The sequence below is a fragment of the Anopheles merus genome, chromosome 2R (genome assembly GCF_017562075.2).
Source record: "Anopheles merus strain MAF chromosome 2R, AmerM5.1, whole genome shotgun sequence".
NCBI classification, from domain to species: Eukaryota; Metazoa; Arthropoda; class Insecta; order Diptera; family Culicidae; genus Anopheles; species Anopheles merus.
In genome coordinates, this window is record NC_054082.1 from 48,633,482 (window position 1) to 48,659,563 (window position 26,082).

Sequence of the window (26,082 nt, forward strand, 5' to 3'; positions counted from 1 at the left end):
CTTGCGTGCACATAAGATAGTCGCCATAGGGAAAGGAGTTTTTTGTCATCATGCCATCTCACCCTCTTTTGCAATCGCACCAGAGTGATAGCTAAGGCAAATGAAGTTTGTAATGGGCTACTGGTTAGAGAAACTTCCAGTAGCCAATAAAGACAAAATTAACAGAACATCTGATTAAAAGTGGCCTTATGGTGGAGGAAAAGCAAATACAACATAAAAACAAAGTTATTTTAGCCGTGTTCTGCGCGAAAATTGTCGATGATACAACAAACAGTCAAGCAAAATAGCGTCCAAAATCGAACACAAGTAGGAATCTCCGCCACCTTGGACATTGTGGTTTTCGTTTTTGAACGTCACATTTTGTTTTATTGATGCATCTATCCATCTGTTTGTTTTTTTTCCATTGCTTCCTTTAGTTGAATACAATATTGTAGAGTAATTATTAGCAGCTGCTGCTGATAACAGACAACTTTTGCTTGCCACTTCTCTCTCTGTCTCTATCGTGTTGTTCCACCTCTTTCTCTCTCTTTCTCTCTCTGCTTTTCTATCTGCCCCTTTTTACCTTCTGCTTCTTCTGCTTTTTTGTCAATGTAACACACGACATGTGTTCTTCTTTCATTTGCTTCTTTTATTCATTTTACACCTACTAACACTTTTGTTTTTCAAGCTTTTTTCCATTGCGATTCTCTACACGTGTGTACGGGGACACTTTAGTTTAACAGCACATGGCGTCTCGTTCGTTCTACACACGCCATTATATCGCTGACACATTTGCGTGTTTTTTTGTTTTGTTTTGTCTACTATTCTCGGTACTTATAGCTTCCTTTTCTCTTTCACATTTCTTTGTTGTTGTTTATTTCTTCTCGTTTTTTTTGTTTAGGGGGAGTACTGTTTATGCTGTTTAAATGTGATTCCTATGGGAGGGTGTGATTTTTGCTTGGAATTTGCTTTGCTCTCGCGGGGTGAACGGTGAGTGTTCTTTAGTATCACGTTTTAGTTGTTTATCATTTGCCGCTAATCATAATATGTTTAACGCTGTTAGCAGGGCTGTGGTGTATGTGTGCGAGTGTGTGTGTGTGTGTGTTTGTGTGTCTATAATGATTTGTTATAATTCGTTCATACCGAACTCTGCTGATCTGACCACCTGGCTTTAATGTACTAACTTTTACGGATTACACGTAACAAAATTCAATCATGTGTGGGTTGGTTCTTGTGCTCCAAGGACCAAAGAATTATTCGCTCAAGGACACGGTTACGACCTATTCATAACCACGTGCGTATGTATAGGCATATATCTACGATTTATGGAAGAAAACCAATATGTAATCCCTTTGCAAAGAATGGACTTGATGCTTGCTGTGACTAAAATTAGAAACAAGAAACAAACTTTTAAAGAATTAGTTAAGCCACTTTCCAACACGTATGCTGCCTTTGGAGCGCCCACGGGAATTATCTCTATTAGCTTCCCCAAGCAAAAGTTTCGACGAAACAAGCTATAAATATGCACAGACACTAATTCAGACAAATCATTTACAATTTTTTTAGGTGGGTGACAGAAGACAGCGATTTTTATTCTCTGGACAGATAGATATCGCCATACACGCGCTAGGAAATGAACATTTTACTTAGCCGAAGCCAGTCTGCCAGACGATTGGCAGTCAAGGAGGTTGAGAGTACCGAAAGCAAGCCGTAAGGACGAATAAAATTATCGTAGGAATTTCAAAGAAGGTCAACACAATTTCCAATGTAACAGGATGAGGAAAACCGATCATTAATCTGTAACATACGCAACAGAGCTGTCGTTCGTTTCATGTTTGCTTTCTTTCAACTCCATCCGCTTTTCGAAATGCGGAAAAGAATCATTAGAATACGATTATTGTTACCATACAAAGGAATCTTTTTCATCTTTTTTTGTTGCTGCGCTGCTATTTGTTACTTTTCAGTTAAATCTCGATCATCCTCCTCGTCCTTTTTTTTTAATGCGACACGATACGGCACTTATTTTATAATCGTGTTAGTATAATATGCCACGTCTAAATCTGATGTTTGATATTTTTTAGTACTTTTTGTCCACAGTTGCCGTGTGGGCGAATTTTAGCTTTTTTTAATGGTAATGTATGTGAGTGTGTCCGCGCGTATATCATTCTGTTTGCTGATAAAGTGATCTTCTGTCGATAATTTTGTTTTTGTTTGTTATTTCGCTATCGCTTGTTTATTTATAACGTGTACACAGCAGCACTGCATGTGAGGGTGAATGAGGGTGCCTATGGATAAAGGGGATTTTGTTGCTTCTACTTCGACTACATTCCCACTCATCCCCATTGCTAAAGAACGGTTAACAACAACGGTTCAAGGGGGTTGGATAAGAAACATTGTTTCTTTGTTTTGTAGTTATCTAACCATTCACCATTGAAAAAACACGACCACACACAGTTGGACACACGCGCGTGAGGAGGCTCCCCCAATCGCGCACCGATGCCATCCCCGCCGCCGTCCTGTTCGCAGGAACGACGGAGGAAGAGCAACACTCCCGGTGCTAATAGAGTTTCCCACCTCTTTCGATCGCTCGATCCTTACGAAAAAGCAGCTTCTTGAACGAACGCTCTCTACCCCTCACCGCTCGCTTTCCCCAGTGGGAGTAAAGTTTTACTCGGTTTAAACTCATGCAAATGTGTAAACAAAACAGCGAAAATCACACCTACCTTCCTTCCTTTTCTACTTCTCTATCGTACATACACAGTGTGTTCAGCTACAGAACTCCTCGTCCTAATGCGCGTTTGACCATGCAAGCCCGCAGATTTGGCTACGCGGATTTCGGTTAGTTCTCCTGCCATATTATAGCGCGCCTGTGTAGGAGGGGGGGGGGGGGTTGGGGTGTGGGGGTTGGAGGGGAGGTTTGGTGCTCTTTAGTGTCCTGGTCTTGGGTTCTGTTCACAAATACACACCACCAGCAGCGGAGCATAATATAGGGATGTTTTCATCATCCTTTTCCTTATTCTGTGTATATTTTTGCTTCGTTTTCTTGTCTCCTCCGCGGTTGTAATAGTAATTAATATTATAATTTTTCATATAACTACAACAAATACATCTTGTTTTTTTTTAGCAATGCGCGCACAATGTTTTTCAATGCACGAGAATGCGTGTGTTTTAATTCACGCATTGCAGCTCTTCACAACATATCTACCTCCTTTTGCTCTTATCGTGCAATTTGTTTTTCTTCTCTTCTATAGATCGGCTATATTTTTTTCTGCATTGATTCGCTTTGTTATAATCATCATCGTGATTACATTTATATTCAAGATGATGGGTTTTCTTTTCCTTTTTTGTTTTACATTACTCATTAATTAGACGTGTTTACTGCAGCATTTGGGATTTTGCTTGTTTAGTTTTTTTTTCTACTATGTTGCACGTGTTGCCCTTCGCGCTTTTCACCCTATTAGTGTATATATGCATGTGTGTGAATGTTTTGTTTTGTGTGTGTGTTTGTGTGTGTATGATTCTATGTATGTTTGACGCATATCATCATTTGCCTCAAACTTCTTCTTTCTTTACTCCATTTTAGTACTGTTAATAAATCTACAATATTAAGCATGCCTTTTTCCAGTAATATTGTTTCCTTTTTCTATCTTCTCTGTTAGGTGTTTATTATATATAAGTGTGTTTGTGTATGTGTATGTGTGTTTGTTGTATGTGGGCCTTGTGTTTGCTTATCAAAGTGAAAAAAGTACAAGAGGGGATCATGATGATGGGAAACGGTATTGGGTTTGTGTTTTTTGTTTTGTTTAATTTCTTCTTTAAATTTATCCTCTCGTTTTATTGAACCTGATCGATTCACTGGCGATCGTGCACTGGATCGCCCGCTTTCCTGAAGTATTAGTTTACTGTTTCCATTTTTATTTACCATGGATTGAATTATTTCGCGCTTCTTTTTACCCCTTTACTCGCCCACCGTAACCACTACCGCTTTCTAATGCCTATTCGACTGCTGCTGCCGTAGCCGCCAAAGCGATGATACCTGCACGCATTAGATGATATTGTTATGCTAGTGTATCTCTTTCTTAAGTGCCACAATGTGAGATGAATGGTAGGTAGTGTATGTGTTTGTGAGTGTGAGGTGTAGTGGTGAATGCATTATATCTTTGAGAAGTCACGCTCAGTACGTCCTTAGTTCATTGTCTAGTTTCGCAAATGAACGCATAAACCGTCTTTCCTCTTCTTATGATGGTTGCGGTTGCCGTGTCGCTATAAACCCGGAGACGATCATGGAGCTATGCATGGTTCGATAAAACAAAATGTAACACATATTTTTGCTGTATGTGAGCTCTTTCTTGGATTGAAGTTTGCGCCACAATTACCAGTATTTAAGCGGTAACTTTAAAAAAGGCGAATGTTCACACTGGATGAAAAAGCTATTAAGGACGAAAACAGTTTGATGCCGACACGCGTTTGTGTTTTTATTTTGTTTATCAGCGTCATGTGCTGATACTTTTTGGCATTAACAACGCCGTCATAACCATGGACAAGCTTTTTAAAGAGAAATACGTAAAAGAAAAAAATAATTCCTGTCAACGATGCGTGGATGTGTGGCATAATATATATATAAAAACAACAAACTACTAATAACCTTACTTTCACAATTCATCATATTACCGAGTACCCTTTTGCTGTCGAGATATGTACGTAACATATTTGCATCACGCATGCTGTTAGAGTTCTTTAATGTCTTGTTATAGCAACACAATAAGTAGTTTACAGGCAGATAGAGGCGTAAGAAAACAAAATCCTCGCATAGAGACATCCACAGGCACTCACAAAAAGCATGTATGCGCTGTGTTGTTGAACATGTCGTCAACTACTTGCTTCAAAACATACAAAATGCTGCACATACCCTCTACGGATGATGGTGAGACGCTCCTTTTAGGACATTTGATCGAAACGAACAGAGTAGTCTTGACAGGAAGCTTTAAATTCGCTTTGCGCAATCCAAATGCTTGCCACAGACAGACATTATTTCAATGCTTTTGTTGTAATCTATTTCATACGTAATTAGCCAATCACTGCTCTGCTGTTCTTCACATACAAACGACACTTGCTCAAAGATATACTATCTGCAGTACTGTATTGTTTTTTTTTCTCAATCGTTTTTCTCAACACTTTCTGCTGCCCTCTCCTTTACCTTCTCCTCCCCCAAGCGTATATATATTAACAATCATGATTTAGTCGACTTTTCCTACAGCGAAAAGGACATGCAGGCGTAAGTGGTGTGAGGACGATAGATCACGTTTCCATGTATCAAACGCTTTCGGTTGAAGGATCGCCTAACAAACCTCCCGCATCCCGCATGGTGGTGACAAAGATGTCATTACACTTTGAGTGAACCCTATCATATAATGCATTTGTGTATATGTATGCGAGCGCATTGTTTAGCGTGTTCGTGTCAGTGTGTTTGTGTATTGATGTGTGTACGTACACTAGTGTTAGCTGGTTTGTGAGGATGGATGTGGGCGTGGGTTTTATGTAGGTATGTAGCATGTTACGCATGGTTTGCTCCTTCTCTGTGAAGAAGAAAGCGACTTTAGAAAAAATATTATTCAGTACATCACTTGTTTAATGCGGTAGCCGCATCGACCGCCGAAGCATTCTGCTGAGATGCGGCGCCGGAAAGCGCCGACCCGGCACCGGACGATCCCGGTGGCTGAGCGGTTCCGATGCCGGAGGCGGTGCTATTATTGTTATTGCCAGTCGAGTTTGCCGACGAGGGCGACGAGGATGATGTGGATGTAGCGGTGGGCGATGAAAGCTGGTTTGGATTTAGCTGTGCGCCGCCAGCGCCGAGCGAATTGGCGTCCTGTATTAGTCCCCCTGCCGATTGATTGGTGAGCAGATTTTGATCCTTGTTTGGCGCACGGGACGATATTTCCAACTCGTTCAGTCGCTTCCACAGCTCTTCCCGCTCCCGCTCTCGCCGCTTCTCTCTGGTGAGTTGGAAGGGAAGGGTTAGTTAGTTGGTGCGCTAATTACATTCTAGCGTGGGTGCTTACTTTTGCCGCTCTGCTTTGTAGCTGGCTGTTAGCTCGTCAAACAACTTCGAGTTCATTTCCATGAATGTTTTCAGCACATTGTACACTAGAGCAACGATTGTCTGGTTCCAGTGTTCTTTGCTGATCCGGTAGAGTGCCGGGAACATAATTGGCATTATAACGGCATTGTTGTCCTCGATCAATGACATTGCGTACTCGTTATTCCAGAAGTAGAGTGCTCGCTCGGCGACCTAAAAAACGTGGAATCCATTTTAACCGCTTCCAACTCTGCAAGATGCTTCGTGTGCCAATAACTCTGTTCCTCTTCTTACCTGAAAGTGTGGACTGGACACGCACTTGGCGATCTGTCGAAACAGCGGTTCCTGTATTTTAACGAACTGCGGTGGCTCGATCACGTCCAATATTTCTTCGATTTCGCCAAGAAACATCACCTCCTTCTGCGAGCACGTCTTTGGCCAGAATTTTAGTAAACCCCGCACGACCGGTTCCGTCAACGAGGCATCCTTCTCGAGGAACTGCACCACGCAGTAAGCGAGCTGGGCATGGTAGAGGGACAGCACTTTCACCTTGTGTAATGGCAACAGAACCTTCACCAGAAACTGCTTGTGTTCCGCCTTCAACGGCAGAGCGAATCCATTGATTATGCTGCAAGATGTAAAGGACACCGATTGTTAGAACCATTAGAATTGGAGATAATGTGATTTTGTACGATTAAGAGCATCGAACTAAAAACATCAAACGGTGCAATAGATTAAAAAATCGTTCTAACAAGATACTCTTGCTGCTAAAAGCATAAGGATATAGTATCTTATATCATTAGATTAAGTTTACACCGATAAATTGGACAAAAGAAACATCGTACAGCGCAACAGGAGCACTGATGGTGGCAGTAGAAGCTGCTAGTCTTATTTTATTTAACTCCTTTTCCCATGGAATACTGACGCGCGTACTTTTCGTATGTATTTATTTTATGAATCAATTTTTGCTTCCTTTCTACACATGCGCGAAAGACGCATGAAGAAGTGTACTGCCGCTTATTGAGCGACACTTACACAATGAATGAACCTGCCGGAGGAGAGTGAGCTGTGCGTGTCAGATGAACATTCCCGTTGCGTTAACGAAACGTGAACGCTCTCCTCTCATTGTGCCGGGAGTGGACGGTAGCAAGTGTTCCACCACTCATTCGCATTCGTATGGGTGTGCGTGTGTGTATACGTACACGAAATAAGCCGCTGTCAGATGGACTCGTCGATAAATGTTTGCAGACTAAGCGTGAAGGAGTTTTGGAATCTAATTTTTGTTTTCTATAGCACCTTCTAGGTTCACAGTTTAAGCTAGCTGCTATAATTTTAGTTTTCTTACCTTCCCAAAATTTCCAGCAACTCGCCGACGCCATTGAAATGTTCCGTTTCGTATATAAAACGTAGGAATATATTATTAATTTGCTTACGAATAAACGCACGTAATCCTAGAAATTTTCCATATATACGATGCAGCACAGTTTTTAGAAAGTCACGCTCTCGCGGATCTTCGGAGTCGAACAGTTCCAATAGCTGAAAAAAACGGATTGTGAGCTAATTGCTTCGACGCCTGCACTCTTAGTCCCTCGTCGCGATTTGGCGACCTACTGACCTGTAGTACAAACTTCTGGTCGATCACTTTCTTTCCGAACGTCGCTTGGAAGTCGGCTGATTCGAGAAACCGAAGAAATACTTCGTACACTAGCTGCAGATGGGGCCAGGAAGCTTCTAAGGTGGGATCGTCCTCCTCCGGATCAAAGTCAGGATTTTCGCTGGGCGGCAGGGTACGAAATAAATTTACCGATATCTGTAACGAAACCAAAAAAAAACCGGATACAGCGGAAAATCAATGTTAATGTTTCCATTCTGGCCACGCACCGGGGACGCATCCCGAGGTCCTTTTAGTTACCATTTTGATAATCTCCGGATAGACATTTTCCGTCAGTACGCCACGGCCGTGTGTGATGTAGGCTGAAAGATCGTTTAGGGCTGCTCGCTTGATTTCCTTTCCCTTCAGGTCCGAGAGGGGATCCATAAAATCGAACGACACGCAGCATTGTCGTAGCTTGCGAATGAACAGCTCCTCCTGTTCTAAACTGGAACAATCAACTGAAAAGAAGGATAGGAGCAACGCAACGCATAAATGTGCATGATTCAAATAGCACATATAGCATATAGCATATATAGCAGCATCCGGGAATACTTTGTTTTTTTTTTTACAGTGCCTACCTTTGAGTGGGGGTAACTGTTGCAGCTCCACATCCTGTGAATTCCTGTACCGCGATGAGCCCTGAGATTTTTTGCTTTTCTTCTTGAGCGAACGTTTGGCGAACGGATCGATTCGATCTACGAACGTTCCAGACGACATGGTTTGATCGGCAGGATGCAGTTTTGTGCCCTTTCTGTTTCAATCTGGTGTATGTATAGTACTAGAGAGGCTCGCCCTCGCTCTAGTTGCTTCTCCTGCCTTATTCGCGCTTTTGCCTCGCTGTCAGGGCACAACAAAATCTGACACAGAAAGACTGGTCTCTGCTGCGTGTGGAGGGATGGATCTTTATTGTGTCGATTAATACAGTGCCTTTTTGTATGTAGTAGCTCCCGAGCAGATTCGCCACGACACCGAGTATTAAACTGGGCCTTTCTTCGGAAGGTTCACTTTCACGACATACACGCTAGTGAGATGTGCGCTTCCCGTTTCGTCTTCACTGTACACGCGGTCTAACACTTTCCGGGCTTTGATGGAACCTTTCAGCGAACAGCTGTCATCGAAAGAAACGGCAGATGCAGATCGATCAGGTTAGAACAGACTTATAATCACCGCTGTGATTATGCACGGTATGCCTCACAACAACACCGAGCGACTCGCACATTAGCTGACGGATGCAACAATGATGCTAAGGCTGCCCAAGGCTTCTTCGATTGACTTCGATACACACATACACACTCCAACAGGGCGCAGGGCGAGTGACACGGCGTATCGATCTCCTCGCTTGCGATTAGGAGGATGTGACGAGGAAATGAATGCTGCGTCGGGCTGGGCGAATTACACACTTTTTTCGTGTCGTATTTTTTCCACAGGAAACACCTACATTTATCAATGGTTTTCACACACTTGCCACTTGTTGTATGATTTTCCTTTCAGCCAGCGTGCTGTTTCGATCTCCGTCGCTTTGTCGGCACTTTTATGCGACAACGCGTTAACACAAAATCATACCTACTAATACACTAGGGACACTCGTCGGTCAAATCTTGCAGCTCGCAACACGCTGATTAAATCATAGTTTTACTTTTCATAATATTTATATGGCCCTTCGATATGCAAGGCGAGAGGTGAAAATTAATAGAAGAAAAAGAAACGATCCTGCTACACTTTTCTCGCGTCTGACTTGGGGTGGTGCCTCGCGTTACACTACTAAACTATCCACTATTATTATAAACAGAGCAGAGGCTTTGCTTCTGCTTACTATTATTGCAGTGAAACGATCCAGTACGCGGATTCACACACAAACCCTCCCCCCACACACACACAGACACACACTCAAGCGCGCGATCACACACAGAGACACACACACACACTCGATCACTGTGTGTTGTTTCTTACTTTATTTATTTCACTTCAAACTGCAACGATTGCTGCATTCATTTTAATACCCCGTTATCACTTTTAACTGCACGTTGCACTGCAAAAAAGAAAAGAAAACGAAACACATTCGTAACCACAGGCTCATGAGGAAATAAATCAACTATTTAAACTTCGCTCGACGATAGTCTTTTGCAGGATTTGCATGTCAGTGGGGCATTTTCTACGATTTAATTTTTCACCAACAAAATAGTTCCTCGTTCGGTTCACATGATACGTTGTATGCCGGTCAAAATGCTTTGGTGAATTCAAAGGTGTTTTTAATGGACCGGACTTATTATCGAGTATCGAGATGTGGGGTGCGCGTTTCAAATCTGTAATGACAAAAAAATATATATATAATTAGTTAACAGAACTACTCTTGTTTTTGTGTTGCTTAACTATTATTCGGTAATTAATTAAATGCCAACGAAACTAGCCAAGCTAAGCGCTAGATTAAGAAGAAAAACCACAATGCAACCCGAATTGTACATATTATTTCTATGATTCTTCATTCAAAAACATTGTATTCTATTAACGCTACTGTCTGCCCTTTAGTCTGCAGCTGGTTTTAATTAGTTTTGCACCTTTTTTTCGTCCTGTTTGTTTTGCCACACAACAGCGGCAAGCTGGCAGTATAGTAGCGGCGCCACTTGATGGAATTTTTCATTAAACTTAGCAATAAACGAGGAACGCATGATAAGTCCTCTGTGCCCGGTGCTGATAAACATACAATATAGCAGATACAACACACCTATGGTCAGGTCAGTTGTCTTTATTTTACCCTCGCGGCCGCAGCGGTTGGGGCGGCACACGGTGCTCCCCATGATAAGGGTAGCCAGCCAGCCAGCCAGTCAGCAAAATTCCACCATTCCTAGGCACACCAAGCCTTATCGGAGGTAGGTGATGTGGTGCTGCGCGTATTTGGAAGGGTAACATACACGTCACACACATACACACACTTACACAAGGCAGGGGAATGGCTACTCTGTTCTCCCTTCCTGGTCTGCTCCTATTTGTTTGTTATTGATTTTTTTTCTGCAGCCTTATCAGCACTGCAAATGCTGTTGCTACCGATCCAGAGCTGACACTAGACACTGACACTGTGCCGGGACAGATAGACGGGTAGAGGGTGATGGTAGTATTATCTTCCTCGTTTGCGGGGCATGGCAGCGGGGAGAGAACGTGTGAATTGTACGAGAAGAAGCAGCTGTGAAAAAGTCCGCGTCAAGATAACGGAGAAGAGGTTTCACAATTGTAGGAGGAGATGTCAAAACCGGGTACATACACCGCCCAAAAGGCCCTTGAGAGCAGAGACACTTCCCCTATGATGCTCGCTACAGCAATCGGTAAAACAAATGAGAAGGAGATAATGAGGAACCGTGCAATCCGTGTGGATTGAAAGCGTATCTCGCAACTTGCTGTTCTAACCTTACATAATAATAGCAAGTGGCAGATGTAGGTGCAATTCCTATCACCACTCAGCTGCTCAACAACAATTAGCAACCTCATATGAGAGCGCACCTTCCTTGCGTGAAATCTGCGCAGATGCATCGGGAAAACTAAGAACATCAACGTGCACGGTTGGGGATCATCATTGCGGTACACACCTATATAGCTGATAGGAACGGCAAAGAAAGTTAAAATGTCATCGGTAACGTATGAACTGACAACACAAAAGGACTTTCGAAGCCGACCGGGCGCAGAATCATCTTGTAAAAGCGCATCTCTTTTCGCATCTCTTCTTTCGTGGCTTCTCATCGTTTACTCGCACACACACACTCTCTCACTCTCTTTCTTTGCCATGGCCCATGGGTGCTTTTCCTTTCAGTAACCAACGTTCTCATGGAATGTGTGTTTTTTTTGCTTGCTGTCCTTCTCTTCTGGAATAAGGACAGAAACAAATACTATACACACATTGCACAAGTTTCAAACCAGCTGATTTTACGTTTTTATGTCGCAGCACCATTCAACGGCCATTAGTATTTACGTTGAATTTAAATCAAAGGTAAATGATGATTTGCCCATAATGTAGTTGTGGAGGGCAATATATTGAGACTTTTTTAAGGCGTTTGGTCCACTCAAAAGAAGCGACAGTTTGTACAAGGCCGTACACGGGATTGATTCCCATCCGGGAGCGTACACCTTGCAAAAAAAGAACAATGTGCAAAAAGATGTGTGTTAGCAGTACAATACATCTTACCAGGCAGTGTAAAGCCGGCATGATCGCGATAAGTCGTTACGCAAGACAGTCAACGAAATAGTCTAAATATAAAATGCAATTCAATTTTATATTGTGTTTAATAGTGTTTTGCATGCCAATTCAAAGCAAAGTTGTTACAAATTTTCATAAACTACCAGCTTGATTAAATTAGATAAAATATTGTGAAGAATGTTCTGTGTACTTAACACTGCCTCCGAATAACCCATATATCTGCGAAGAAATATTCCGGCTCACATGCAAACCCGCCGGTGATACACACAATGGAACGAACACTAACAAAACTATTGACAAAACACAAGCACTTTTACGAGCTAAAAATAAGTCGAACACAAAATAGCACACGCGTTGTTCTACACCCGCCCTTTTCGCTCGTGCCTTCTCCTCATATGAACCGCCATCCACACACTACCCACCCCCATGATTCCCACCAAAACTCGACCTTTGCCCGCGTTTGGAATTTGCAAGCGATAGCAAGCGGCGATCTGCTGCTTTCCGAAATTCTTCCATTAACGAGACCCTTGTTTCTGCTGCGGGGGCGAGTGTGTTCACGGTACCACAACAATGCATTAGAGAAAGAGGGCGAGGGTGGGAAGAATAGTACACTAAATTTGCATTTACATCAATCAACGCGCTATGCCGTCAAATAATCAACAGCAGCAGCGAACCCATCATCATCATCATCGATAAATGCTCAATGTGATTCTCATGCGTACATTTGGCGGGCGAGCGAGTGCGTGCGGTAAAGCAATTTGTTTGGAGCTATGCTATGTTGGACATCGAATTTGACCGCGCTCCTCCACCAGGCACGGAACTATTTCCAAATTAGACGTTCATTGTTCTTTGCAACACACGACGACGTTTATCTCGCGATTTGATACGAAAAGATGTGATTCACATGGACTTGCTATGGGGAAAATGGGGATAAAAGGGCGAGAAAATCAATATTAATTAACGCGCTTTTCCCTGCACCGTTGTGGCAACCGCTCCATTCCATTACGAGCATGATCACGTGTGCGTGAGTACGCCCAAGGGGAGGTGTAAGTGTGCTCGCATCGATAGCCAGCGCTGTCCGATGGCCCCCGCACGACCGACCATGAACTTACAAAACTCATACATGTAACTACTACTCATTCCTAAGACAGGGCAGAGGAAATTTAAAAATCACTCAAAAACCCAAACTGCGGGGAAGCAAGCTGCTGCAATGATCGCGATCATGCTCAATACGATACAAACGACCCTGGCCCAGTGTCACCCATGCAGTGGGTATCAGACAGAATTATCTCCCCGACCGACTTGAAATTTATCATCTAATGCCACACACACCCTTCGGCGTGGCATGGTGGTGTTAGTGACGAATGCTGGGGCGCCCGAACACATATTATTTGAATATGCATACGCACACCAGAATCCGTCTTCAGCAAACCCCAACGCTAATTGTCGTAAGAAAAAAAACTTAAAACACATTTAAAAGCCCTTCTCTAGGCAAGAAACACACCACACAACACCACCAAATGTCTGGCGGCCGTGCGCGTCGTCCACAAACACCAGCGCAGAGAGATATGATGCTAAATATAAATGAACCTACGTTATAAAAATAACACAGGCCGAGATGCGGATCCGAAGGATAGGAATGAAGTAGCAGTATACAGCGAGTGAAGAAGAAGTAAAAAGCAACCAAACAAGCCAAAGGATAACATAACACACAGCAGCGTGACCATGAGACGACGACGAACAATGCTAAAGAACAACTGTTGGTTTGACTCGCGACAGACGTTTTAAGTTTTGTCTATAAATCGAAAATAAAGGTAATTTTAATAATCTGACATTCTATCAGTTTATGTGATATCTGAAGTGAATCGAGATCATTATAATGCTGTAATATCACTCAGATTAAGGTAATCAATTATCCAACTACTGTAGTCTGGTCTGAGCCTCTGACTGAAAATGGTACCTTTACGATTCTAGTCAGCTTTTTTAGCGGCTGAAATCATGTCAACACTCCATACAAAACCACACACAAAATAAGCCTGGAATTTTCAGTCTAGATTATTTCAGCCTCAAAGCTAGAATTAGATTCGAGTACTTGTTCGAAAAATGGCAAAACAAGGTGGGGTTTACATTTAACTCAAGGTGCATTAAAGAGATCAGGTGGTGGAATCCACAATCAAAGTGTACGTAGACCAGGTGGTCTCATAGCCTGTTTTTATAACCAAATTTGAACGTCCTTTTGATAGGACGGGTGCAAACAGCTGATAGGCTGACATTTGAGCCTATGATCTCAAAACGGAAAGGGACCCAATATTGGTTTTATGAACTAGGTTGTCTGATGTCTTTGCTCACGTGATCAACATACTGAGAAGTTAAAAGTGCAGAATGTAAGATATAAACCATTAAATAGATTGTAGGCTTTCTACCCATCTATGATGTTCCACAATCACTGTGCTATCAAGCTGGTTGAACTCCTCTTCGCCGCACACGATCATTAGGCATTAGGAAGGCATTGTTAAGATTTGTGATCATACCGCGTTAGTGTCTTCTTGTTGGCGTAAAGGCGAAGTTGCTAAGTAGAACTAATATACAAGCTTACAAAGACTTATGGATGGTCAAAGAGCTACGTAAATGGATGGTCAATGCCAGCAATAAAAAGACAGGGGTTGATCGCGTACAGGGGCTTATAGGATTTGCCGCATCTATCCAATAGAACACCGGGGACCACATTCCATATAGTATATTTATTGATTTGTTTAATTGCATTGCATTGCATATTTCAATAGAATCGCATCATAGTGAGTTATGAGTGGTACTGTCGCATCAAACAGATTGATGAACGATGCCATCTTATTGTAGAAGTTACATGATTAGACGCTACTAAAGATTCATAACAACATGTCTAGTTCACTTTCCCGAAGCATTGCCCAAAATGAACGCCTAATTACATCATTTGTTTGAGGAAGTTTTCGTCGATCTGCTTAGATTTTACGGACTTATCATATCTACATAGTACTCCCACGATATACGTGAATACTTCCTTAATCTTGTCCCAATATCCTGATAATGTAGTTCATCATATTGCAGCAGTTTAACTGTACGGGTGAAGTTAAAAACATTAATCCAGTGATTTCAGTGTCGTTGGCAGAATCTATTATATTTTCTTTTTATGGTTAGGAGCAAAATGCAATGCTACAACCATGCAGGCTACTTACATTTTGTTCCTGTTACAGTTAAGTCTAGCTCCTCTTCACTGCCGAGGAAAAGCGGCCAACGGCAGAAAACAACCCCGTCGGATAACTTAACCCGACCGCGCACGCAAGCTTTAGCAGCAGTCGTGTTGGGGTCGTAGAAGCGGTAGGAACGTTAAAATAATTGCCATCCGTTCTTCCAGCCAGCAACGCAGCACCACCATCTGGGCTAAAGTTCAAGTGTTGACTTATTTCGGTCGGATTGCAGGCGCACACTCCAAAGCCCTGAGAAACGACGAGTCAATTGCACACGATAACAACCTCGCCGCCGCCGTTCGACAAACTTTCCTCTGCCAGAGGGAGTGTATGTGTGTGTACGCGTCCCCGTTGGTAAACAATTTCTGTGCATTTTATAATGCTCTGTTGTGTTTCCTCCCCATTCCAGTTGCTAGTTCCCTCCAGTGGGATCACGAGGATGGAACGGGTTGGTGAATTAAATAATCGTTTTCCACGGAGATTTTCCCTTGGCTAGAGGCTGCGGCGGACGACCGACCCTCACGTTGGTGTGTCGAACTTTAATTTATTTGTTTTCATTTGTTCATTGTTTGTGTTCGTTTCCTACTGGTTTAGCCACACAAATTGGCCACAGATGCACAAGTTACAAGCAATGTCTTGAGCGATAGGAGCAGAAATTGAATCATTTTTGGATACGAAAACGAAATGGGCAAGATTTATCGTGCAGTTTACAACGCTGAAATGGAACCACTGCCTACAGTATGGATTTGTATTTCATATTTCATGCATTAGGCTTAATGGACCGTTTTCTTGCTGCAAGTATCGTCTTGTTGCGAGTCTCCAATGGCAAAAGAAACCTTCAACATGTGTGTGTGTGTTTATCTCGTAGGTGCATTTTGTCTACAACCTTTCCTCGCATACCTTTGCCCTTCAACGAACAAACTGTGTCACTACCAAAGAAGTGGCAGCTCCATTCTGTGGGCTATGGAGGCAACTTTACAAACCAACACACGATGCCACCTCCACACTTTACGTGACCGTAGCTAGTAGTTGACACGCTTATTAGCCTCGACCATTGCAAGGGAGCGGGCGTATACCATATCTGGGGAGTAGGAAAGGAGGATCTTCCACACTCAACCTACAGTTGCGAGTATTACGTTTGGCCAAAGAACAAACATCTGGAAAGAATATTCGTTGCAATATTTCGCTTTTCATCAATCTAGCTGTATGTATTTTGTACGCCAATCGTTTACAGACATATGTGTGCGGATTGTTCTTGTCAAATACTTTCAAATGCTTCTCTCTTCGACTACGATGCAGAAGGTCATGGAAGTTGTCCCACAGCTGAACAAAACAGTACTGAAATCCTACAGAAGTACTAATAATTCACCCTTTGTGGTAAAGGAACGACAGCTCAGGTAAAGTTCAATTTCTGTGGACCAGAGGATGGTGGCAAAAGCTAGAGACGATGCTCGTTCCGCGTGAATGACCAGTGTGACAAAACCTGGGGGAACTAATTAATTTGCTTCCGCACGTGTGTTTTGTATCGCTTTTGTTACACCTTCTCGCTTAGTGTGCAACTGGCAGTGCCCACCACCCCTACAACGTTGGTGCATGATGCACAAGGCAAGCAAGTTTAGCATTGTTTTACTTCAAAATAACTACATACACACTCACAATGAGGAGGTATGGCATAATTAGAATAAACATATGGCCCATCTTCAGAACGGAAGTTGTGCTGTGCTGGTGCGCGGGGAGGAGGTACTCAACGATTTGCTTTTCATCTGCATTGTTTATAACAAGGAGGCACCACTCAGAAGTTACTGTTTGTACTACGTCATTCGTGTTCGTCATAGAAAAGTGTAGTACCGTAGGTAGTGGAAGAGGAGCAAACGCAAAGAAAAACGACAAAACTGCGAAGAAAACCACGTAGAACATTTGTTCCCAGAATGATATGCGCATGGGAAATAGTTTGCATTCAAGACAGTTTTAGCTGACCTATATAAAAAGTGGCAAAGGTCAACAGAACATTGAGTTTCATTATTTCGACTTATATTCTTATCACGCGCAATACAATGATTGCAACACTATTTAACTAAAATTACAACATCAGACAGAGCAGAACGTATACTAGAAAAACGCTCACAACAAAGCATAACCGATAAATCGGCTGTAATTAAACCAAACTTAAGCAATAAACGATTGTCAAGATTTGTTCTTTTCAATCTCGGAAATATTCATTTATTGGAAAGAAAATAGAAAAGAAAAGCAAACGAAAAAGTATACGTTAAGGCCAATGTCTGCAACTATGCAATCATTGGTAACGTCCACTTGGTCGTGTGTGTGTGCGTGTGCAGATGGCATTAATAGACCCCTGCCTGCGGCCGTACTTCACGACACGTTTACATATGACACATCGGTCGCATGATGAGATACGCTATCTCTTAGGAGTACTCTCCCTGTAAGAAGTGTAACACAAATAATCACAAACATACTACTGTCGTGCTTGTGGGAATGTCTGGTCACAACACTGTCACGTATCTGGGTGTTGCAGCTTTGTGTGGTAAAAGAGACAAGCGGAGGAGCTCGTCTTATGTAATGCAAATCCGTCAAAACATCATTTTACAGATCGTTTCCACACCATCGTTGTTGTTATAAGCTACGCTCTGTAGATAGAAAATCAGCAACACGATAAAATAACGAAAGGCATTGTTGAACAAATCACCAGTTTTGAAAAAGCCTAACTGCAGAGCATCCTTGTCATTGTTTTGTTGGTATAGTCATCAATACAGTTTGAAAACACACGCCTTTCTAGCAATTCTATCTGCAGGAATAGATTAAAGCGTTCTTATACAAATCTTTGACTTGATGATGAAAGCTGAAAGAAAGCGGAATCATATCGTAGCTGATCTTATGAACAGAATGCAATGCATCTACTTCAACGGGTTGTTTCATTCAACTAGACAACATGTGCCGTAGAGAGAAAGAGGTAAGAGAGCTAGTCGTACATTGAGATTGAAGCAGAAGTGAAACGGAGAGCGCACAATGATCCTTGCACCACACTAACCTACTCATGCTGTCAAAGTGAATCTAAAGAACCACTTTGTGCGTAGGAGGACCTTGAAAGGTGTGTGGTAGTGGTTCCATTTCTAGAGACTCGATGGTTTCTATTCACCTCTCTAACCCGTTCACCTATTCTACTACCCTCTTTGACTAAAAGAAATGGTGAGAACCAAACGATTTTTTAAGACAGCTTCGCTGAACCGGAATTTGGGTTGGATCCGTTCTATTTGTGTTTTTCTTCTTCTTTATTATCATACACGCACTCACACTCAAATACACACACAACACACACACACGGAACAAGTAGAACAATAGTGGTGTGGTGTTCATTTCATTTCCATCTATTACTCCGCTAGCTGTCAAAGTGTGGTATCTCACGACATTGTGACACCCTTAGCTCTTCCCCACTTTCCCTCCCATCCCCTTCCGGAGAGTGCTCATCTATTGATTGGCGGACTGAGAGTGTGACCGTGTGGCTAAAGTCCGCGGACGAAAGGTGGGCGCTGGTGTGCGTTTGCGTATTTGTGTGACAACACACACACACACACACGCGCGCGCGTTCACATAAACACACACTATCAGGGTCGCAATCATTTGACAGATGCCATCTTCACTGACGTTTGCAACTAAATTGGCAAAGCTTCGCTACCATCCAACAATTACTAGGCTGCTTTGACTCGCGGACATATACCTGGGAGCAAATCATAAAACCCTTTTTTTGGTGTACAGCAAAATACAGCAGGAAACTTGCTCCAACCAATTCAAGAGTGAACTGAAAGATGCTGTGTATCCTTACAACACACGCAAACAAACACACATCCGTTAGCAAATGCAACAACTACTAGGAAACGGACCAATGCAATCGGCTGCACACTCATACTACACATTCAACCCCACTACACAGCACACGGAATTCACTGAAACAGACCTTTTCCTCTATGCTTTACTCGGACGACCTAATTGTCCTTTCGCCGTACCAAGAAGGACGAAGCATGGACGAAGAAGAGTGGGATAAAAAAACACACGATGAGTGCGAAGAACTAGTCGATGGGGTTGGGGTAGAGTTAGTGGGTGTTGATGCTGTGATGGTAGAGTCAACCGAACACACAGCGGAATGTGCTGGTAGTAGTAGTAGTACTGCTACTACTACTACGTCCCAACGTCCCAACGCACGCACACAAACACACTTGGGTACATTTTCCACTCCGCTGCCCTAATGGCAGCACTTCTTACGTTTACGATGGGTCACACTTTTTTTCAACTTATTGGTCTTCTGCTCCCCGGTGGGACCGACCGATGCATATCATACGGATATCCCGGGAGGTGCGAAGAAGTTGCACGTAACTATATTACTACATTCACTAGCATGACCTCCTCCTTGCCATACCTTGACACCAACGCCACCGATACGAGGGTTGCAGCTAATCTTGTTAAGTGAAATAGGACGCACCGTGTGCTGCTGGTGGTGCTGCTTTTTCCTGTTCCTTCTGTTCACTTTGCAGAGGACACAAACAGGGGGTTGTTGTGCTGCAGCATACACACACCCGTGATTAGTGTCGTGGCCCACGTCCACCACCATCTGTACACGGGTTACTCCCGTCTTACCGTCGTAAGGCACAAGGCCATCCCGTGCAAACAAATAGCAATGCAAAAATCTGATAAAATGAACCGATACCTCATATCATACACATACACACACATCACATGCAGGAGAGGTTGTACGTTGTTTTCACTGCTATGCACTTTTTCTTCGGCTGGCGGCGGCTTTTTTTCACCCCAAATGGACACTAAGGTGTAAGCCCCATCAGCAAAAAGAAACGGTTGAGAAAATGCGGCGACCGTGCAAGCAAAAGCAAGTTGTGTCACACGACCGGTTTTGTTCAGCGCACAAAACGGCGAGCAAACGGCAAATCCTATTATCGAGCCAAACGACGAACGCATACTAGAGCACGTAGGTGTGCGCGCCTGTGTGTCTGTGCGTATGTGTGTGTGTGTGTGTGAGTAAACGCAAGGCAGCCCAATAATAATAACACATCCCAAAAGGGTATAAGAAGTTGGCACGGCACTGTTTTGGGCGCCCAAGAAAAAGGTGGTGCTGGGAGGGGGGACGGAAGGTGGTTAAAGGGAGGATTTTCTTAGCAGTTTGCTGAGTTCTGCCAGTGACACACATACACAACTTTGAACGGATTGAACTGCAATCGCTTCATTTCCAGCGCACGCAAGACATCGAGAACGTTGGACGCGATTAAAATGGACAGTTTTGTGCGCTACAAGAAACAGAAGCAGCAGGGCTCGCGCGGCGGCTGCACCAGATCACACTAACCCAGGCCTTTCTCGGCTCAAAAATAATATGTAAATAAAAATCAAAATGGCGGAGCGAATTGAGCTCCGGCGAAAGAGAAAGGCACTCAGGGGCCCCATACACCACTCACTCGTCCCAACGCAATCACGTTCCTACACGGAGACGAGCGTGCGAGCGGCTGCTAGTGCTGCAGCGGCTGGGCCGTAGTCGTGTGTTGGTGGTGATACATTCCGCCGTGTGTTTTTATCTGCTTCCTTCCCTTCGTACCCGTCACGATGTGAGTGCTTTGTTGACAGCTCTGCTCGCCACACACTCTCGTGCGTTTGGGGGGGTCCCACACAAACACACGTACACTCACATACACGCACACGGTGGTGGTGTGTGCGCGCTGCTGTGTTCGCGTACCCCAGACGGCAATGGCGAAGGGCAGCGGCGTGTGGACATAACACCACACACCACCACTACGCAGCACTCCCGTACCCGCACACCAGCAGCAAGTGAAGGAACAGGAGAGGTTGGATATATCGAATAGAAATAGTTGTCAGTAGGACCAAATCGGTTTAAATCTCCCAATCGCGCATCTCACTCACTCGGGCACAGCCGCCCGCCAATCGAAACGGAACACTTCCTACCCAATTAACACAACCGACTGGGAGGCAATGTATTTTGAAGGAAAAATCAATAAGAAATCACCAGACAACAGTTTAACTTGTTGTGTGTGTGTCCCCCGGCGAACCACTCAATCAAAGCCGTTCGCTGCGATCCTCCTTCGCACTTCCCTTTCCCAGAGCACTGCAACGATCAACGGTTTTATTCAATTTGCGTGCGTCATTGAGCAGCAGCAGCAGCAGCACCAAAACAACCACGAGACGTCGAACGCGCGCGCGCTTTCGCGATCACTGCTCCACCTCTTTTCCCCCCTCGACCGCATACCCTCTTCCCATTGATTTATCTGTTTCGCCATTGTAAGCTTCACGGATGGCGCAGGGTGTGGTATTCACACAATCAATTTACGTATGCCTCTGTGGCCTTTTGACAGAACAGACGGGGAACAGCGGCCATCGGTTGAATGGAATGGAATGGGGCGCATATGCACATATGTTGTCGATATTGTGCTGATTCTTCTACCTTAACCATCGGTGCCATCATCATCCACCCACCCCAGCACCTGTCACTGGATTGCACACGGTGTGTCTCGCCGACAAATGAAAACAATAACATCCAACAAGTGCACACCGAACGGAGGGGGGAGTCGTTACACAGTTTGCTCGATTGTTGTGCGTCTTTGGCGGAGAGGTTATGTTTCTTAGTATGCCGGGATTTCTCCAACCGTTGGTGTGTATTGTTAGGCGCGGTTTTAGCATCTTTTATTGGATCCAATGCCCCAAAGTTACGGTCTAATTATGAACTTGAGGAGATCATCCCCCTGGTGGGCCTTTTCCCTTTATGGTATCCCCCCCTTGCCAATGGACTAATTTGGAGTGTTGATGCGTATTTGGCATTGCCCATAAGAAAGATTCAAAAACATTTGCTCCTCTCTTCGCAAACCCATCTCCCAACACTTTATGGCAAATTTCATTCACACAATATCAAGAAGGGTCATATTACAGTGTTCATAGCGAAAAACAGTCTGCATGGAAAGCCTCCTGAAGACGCCAGACCGAGATGGCTTTTTTTGGTACCGACTGACCGGCCAGCAGGAAACAACAAAGGTGGGATTAAAAACACAGTAAAATTAACGACCCATAACGTCACGTTTCGGACTGGCTGCCGCTGTTACTGCTGCTCCTTCGCCAAAGTGATGCGCACAACGAACGGCGCAAAGCGCTTTCTCTGCTGTAAAAAGAAAATTTATATATCCACCATCCCCGGCCCGGTCAGGGACCCGCCCGCCCGCCCGCGCTCCCGACACGCCACATAAGTATCTCTCCTTTTCGATGAGCTTAACGAGCTTTATCTAATTTCTATGCTGTTACTTGCTACCCGTCCAGCTTGGCAAACGTTTGCTTTACGAGAGGGTGAGAGAGAGAACCAATTTGTCGACTATGCTGATGACGGTAGTTTGCCAACTGTACCTAGATTTTTTTTTGCATTTTCATTCACTCACTTTACAATAACACCAGTGTAAGTTAACTCACCTTTGCTGGTTTGAAATTGGAAGCATACTTCAACGAGGGTCGGGGTTCGGCCTGATGCCTGATGCTCGGTTCGGTTGATATTTTTGATTTCTGTCCCGGCATTTAATATCCTTCGCCAATGTATCCACCAGCGTTCTCACCCACCACAGCAAGCGTCGTTATCCTTGGGCCGTTAGTTTGTGTTCGCTTCTTCTCACGGCCCGTTTTGAGGTTAGAATTTATTGGGCAACCGTTGATCGCACGTCGATCTTCCGGCACAAATCCTTCTTTGCCGTCATCTCTTTGCTGCTTTACCAATTCACACACATACACACCCATACACGCACGCACGCACACAATCTCTTTCTCTTCCGTTTGTGTGAGCGCTCTCGCATTCAATTTTGAGCTCACCCACTCACACACACGCACATTCAGGTACAACGAATTTCTTCTTCACCGATTTCGTAAGATCTTTGAGTAGCCCTTACACACACACTCACACACACTACGGCTCTGCTTTCCTAGTAACGAACTACTCTTTTCATTCTCAGGCACGCTCGCAAACGCAATGAAACCATTGTACAAGGTAATGACAGTTCGCTTGAAAACCATTCGCAATTAATACTATCCGTAAGAAAGGATTCATTCATTGTGCTGCTGACTTTACTTATACATGGGCTACCATACCTGCATTTGTGTGGTCCAGATTTGCCGTTTGCTTCTTCTTCTGATGATGTGTGTGTGTGATGGTGAACGATTGGATAAGTACGATACACACGAGCGAAGAAGAAGCAGAACTGCTCCGGCCAACCACTCAACTGCTAGGAAGAGAGAAAAAGCGAGAGAGTGTGAGAGAGAAAGAGAGCGAGAGAAAAAGAGCAAGAAAAAAAGATGGCGCACGAGAACCTTCACGCATACACACACACATGCACCAGTGCGGTTGCCCTTCTTCCTTGACTCATTCTTGTGCTCACGTCTTTTTGCACTCTTCCCTCTCTGTTTCGCTGCCTATCGCTCCGTTATACTCTCGCTACTTCACATCGCTCCTTCAAGTTATGCTCAGCAACCACCTATGAAGGTATTTTTTCACGAACAATTCTTTTCTACCAGTTTCCGGAAACAGCGAGCTATCCCCCCCCGCCCCCTCAAACTGCCCGACACCAGCCAGCAGCAACATCATGCCCTTTTATCATGCCCATCCGCGGAAAATTCTGCACCGTCGACAGGTTCACGCGACGGATTCGCTCGCTTTCGACTGTGAAATCTGTGCAAACCGGTTCTGAGTTCGATCGCAGAACCAGCAAAAGAAGTAACCCCCCTCCTTAGCAGTCACGAAAAATCCATCCGCACACACAGATGCTATACGGCACAAGTTACTAATTAACGGTGCTTCTGCTGCTGCTGCGTGCTGCCGTTTTTGACTAATCGATAAGGTTCGTCCACCCCGCACGGCATTTCTCACTGGCACGGCGCTTGCCAGCGCACACCTCAATGGCGGAACATCCTTTTTCACCTCTGCGGGGCACAAATTAGCGCAACACGACTTTTCTTCACACATTTCCGGCGGCCGTCGTCGCCGTCGTCATCGTCATCACTCAAGGCACAGTAGGCCGTTTTTCATTCCGTGCACACACACACACATATATATATGTACACATATACGCATACCCACGCATGGGGTTCGGGAGGAGCTACGCCGTTGCTTTTTTTGGTTCGGTCCTGTGCTGTTCTGCTGGTGCGTCTGGTTTAATCTAAATCCGTGAAGCAAATCCTTACACTCGGGTGCAGCAGAATCACGCACGATCCTTTCACGCAAACCGTGCACTGTTCGCGAAAACCCTGACACTTTTTCAATGGGGCGACGCGATGGCGTACTTCCGAACCGACGTCGACTACACACAGAAAAAACGGAGGACAGAGGAAAAATGCGTGAGTCATTAGAGTGCCTTTGCACAGTGCGAACTGGTGCGCTACGAACCGAGCGAACTGTCAAATGCCACTGCGTATCAAGGTGTTTGTAGCACAGATGGAGGAGAATCGTTGACCATTGGCACACATTTGCTGCAGAAATCAGATTTTTCTTTTGGGAGCGTATTTTGGTTTCGTTTAAAGATTTTAGCAATTATGCGGGGAATGATACCGTCAAAAATATAGAGCAAAAGTTTTACTCCAGAAAATGAAGCTCACGGGAAAATAAACAACAACAAAAAAAGTTGAATATACAGTCGGTCCCCGAGATACACGGTACGTCTTATACGCGGATTCGTAGATACGCGGTTTTCTAAATATGACAGTTCTTTGAGCAAATTGTACTGATTTGACACATTTATTTATTTATTTAAATGCCAAATAATTTCTGTTTTGATCGGATGTTAAAAACTATTTCAAAAGGTTTGAAACTGTCATTTCATTCAGAATCATATCAAATAATTGATTAAGTGGCTAAAACCACCCCCTAGTTGTAAATTTACACGAAAATTAGTGATATTTTGGCTAGAAATCACGAGATTCGACTTACGCGGAAATTCGAGATACGCGGTTTTTTGCGGCCGTTTTCGGTCCCCATTAACCGTGTATCTCGGGGACCGCCTGTACTCATGTTTTGTTTTGGGCCGATAGCTTGTTAACAACCCAAGCGAAATTTTTCGGGGATAATGAGCACCGGTCTAGCCGGTCTAGTAATACAGTCGTCAACTCGTACGACTTAACAACATGCCCGTCATGGGTTCAAGCCCCGAAATAGACCGTGCCCCCATACGTAGGACTGACTATCCTGCTATGGGGGGATCAATAAGTCACTGAAAGCCAAACCCACAAGTAGTGTGGTACAGGCAGGCCTTGACCAGCAACGGTTGTTGAGCCAAAATAAGAAGAAGAAGAATGAACACAAACTCATGCCATCTCTTTCTATTCATCAGCCCTACTCTCTCACACGCATCGATGAACTTTTACACATCTCTTTGTTCATTGTACTATATTTGAAGGGTTTAAAAGTGATAGATAACAATTTATGTTCATGAAGTAGTTATGGTCAAATGTTAATGGTGTAATGTTTGTACCATGGTCGACCTGAATTCAATTCCATTTTTATTGTTTTTTTGATGATTTAAAGTTTCATTTAATTTTTAAAACATCCAGCCTTAATAACATCAAACCCCTTTACTCATTGTTAGAAATGCGTGTTTAATAGTTAATCTGTTATTTTTACTGTTTTATTTATTTCTTTTAATTCATTTAGTATCAGTACCCCTTCATACAACCAAACCAGTAAATAGCACGATAATGAATAATAATATGGTGGCGCAACTGGCAAAGTGATTCGAAGTAGAACTAGCGATGTGGTTGGTAGCATCAAGGATGAAGCATGAGCATGAATTGGAACATGAGTGGAGGGAGTGAATCCGAATGTTCATTTCTATTTTTAGATCTTTTTTGCATGGGTTCATCTTTCACGTGTGTTCACTATCCCCGAAAATGATCTATATTTCGTTGGTCTTTTCGG

General features: G+C 43.8%; 1 protein-coding gene across 7 annotated transcripts; it reads right to left on the reverse strand.

Moving 5' to 3' along the window:
• Nucleotides 1–607: 607 nt before the first annotated feature.
• On the reverse strand, nt 608–24,539 carry LOC121599907 (serine/threonine-protein phosphatase 2A 56 kDa regulatory subunit epsilon isoform). Of its 7 annotated transcripts, none has more exons than XM_041928078.1 (10): nt 24,357–24,539; nt 23,268–23,398; nt 23,081–23,180; nt 8,291–9,741; nt 7,971–8,170; nt 7,674–7,868; nt 7,404–7,594; nt 6,353–6,686; nt 6,042–6,271; nt 608–5,975 (listed from the first exon to the last, which is right to left on the reverse strand). In XM_041928078.1, the coding sequence occupies exons 4-10, from the start codon at nt 8,427–8,429 to the stop codon at nt 5,600–5,602; spliced, it is 1,665 nt and encodes a 554-aa protein (XP_041784012.1). In that variant the 5' UTR covers nt 8,430–9,741; nt 23,081–23,180; nt 23,268–23,398; nt 24,357–24,539; the 3' UTR covers nt 608–5,599. The 7 variants fall into 7 exon arrangements, with proteins under 7 accessions (XP_041784012.1, XP_041784005.1, XP_041784035.1 ...); XM_041928071.1 differs by having other exon boundaries at nt 23,081–23,204; XM_041928101.1 differs by lacking the exons at nt 23,081–23,180; nt 23,268–23,398 and having other exon boundaries at nt 8,291–8,820; nt 9,663–9,741.
• Between the last annotated feature and the right edge of the window lie 1,543 nt (nt 24,540–26,082).

Coding starts and splice junctions, on each gene's coding strand:
- LOC121599907 (XM_041928101.1), bottom strand. CDS start 8,429: ATGTCGTCTGGAACGTTCGTAGATCGAATCGATCCGTTCGCCAAACGT. Junction 7,869..7,970: donor ATCCGGAGATTATCAAAATG/GTAACTAAAAGG, acceptor GTTTCGTTACAG/ATATCGGTAAATTTATTTCG. Junction 6,687..7,403: donor TTGCTGGAAATTTTGGGAAG/GTAAGAAAACTA, acceptor TACATCTTGCAG/CATAATCAATGGATTCGCTC.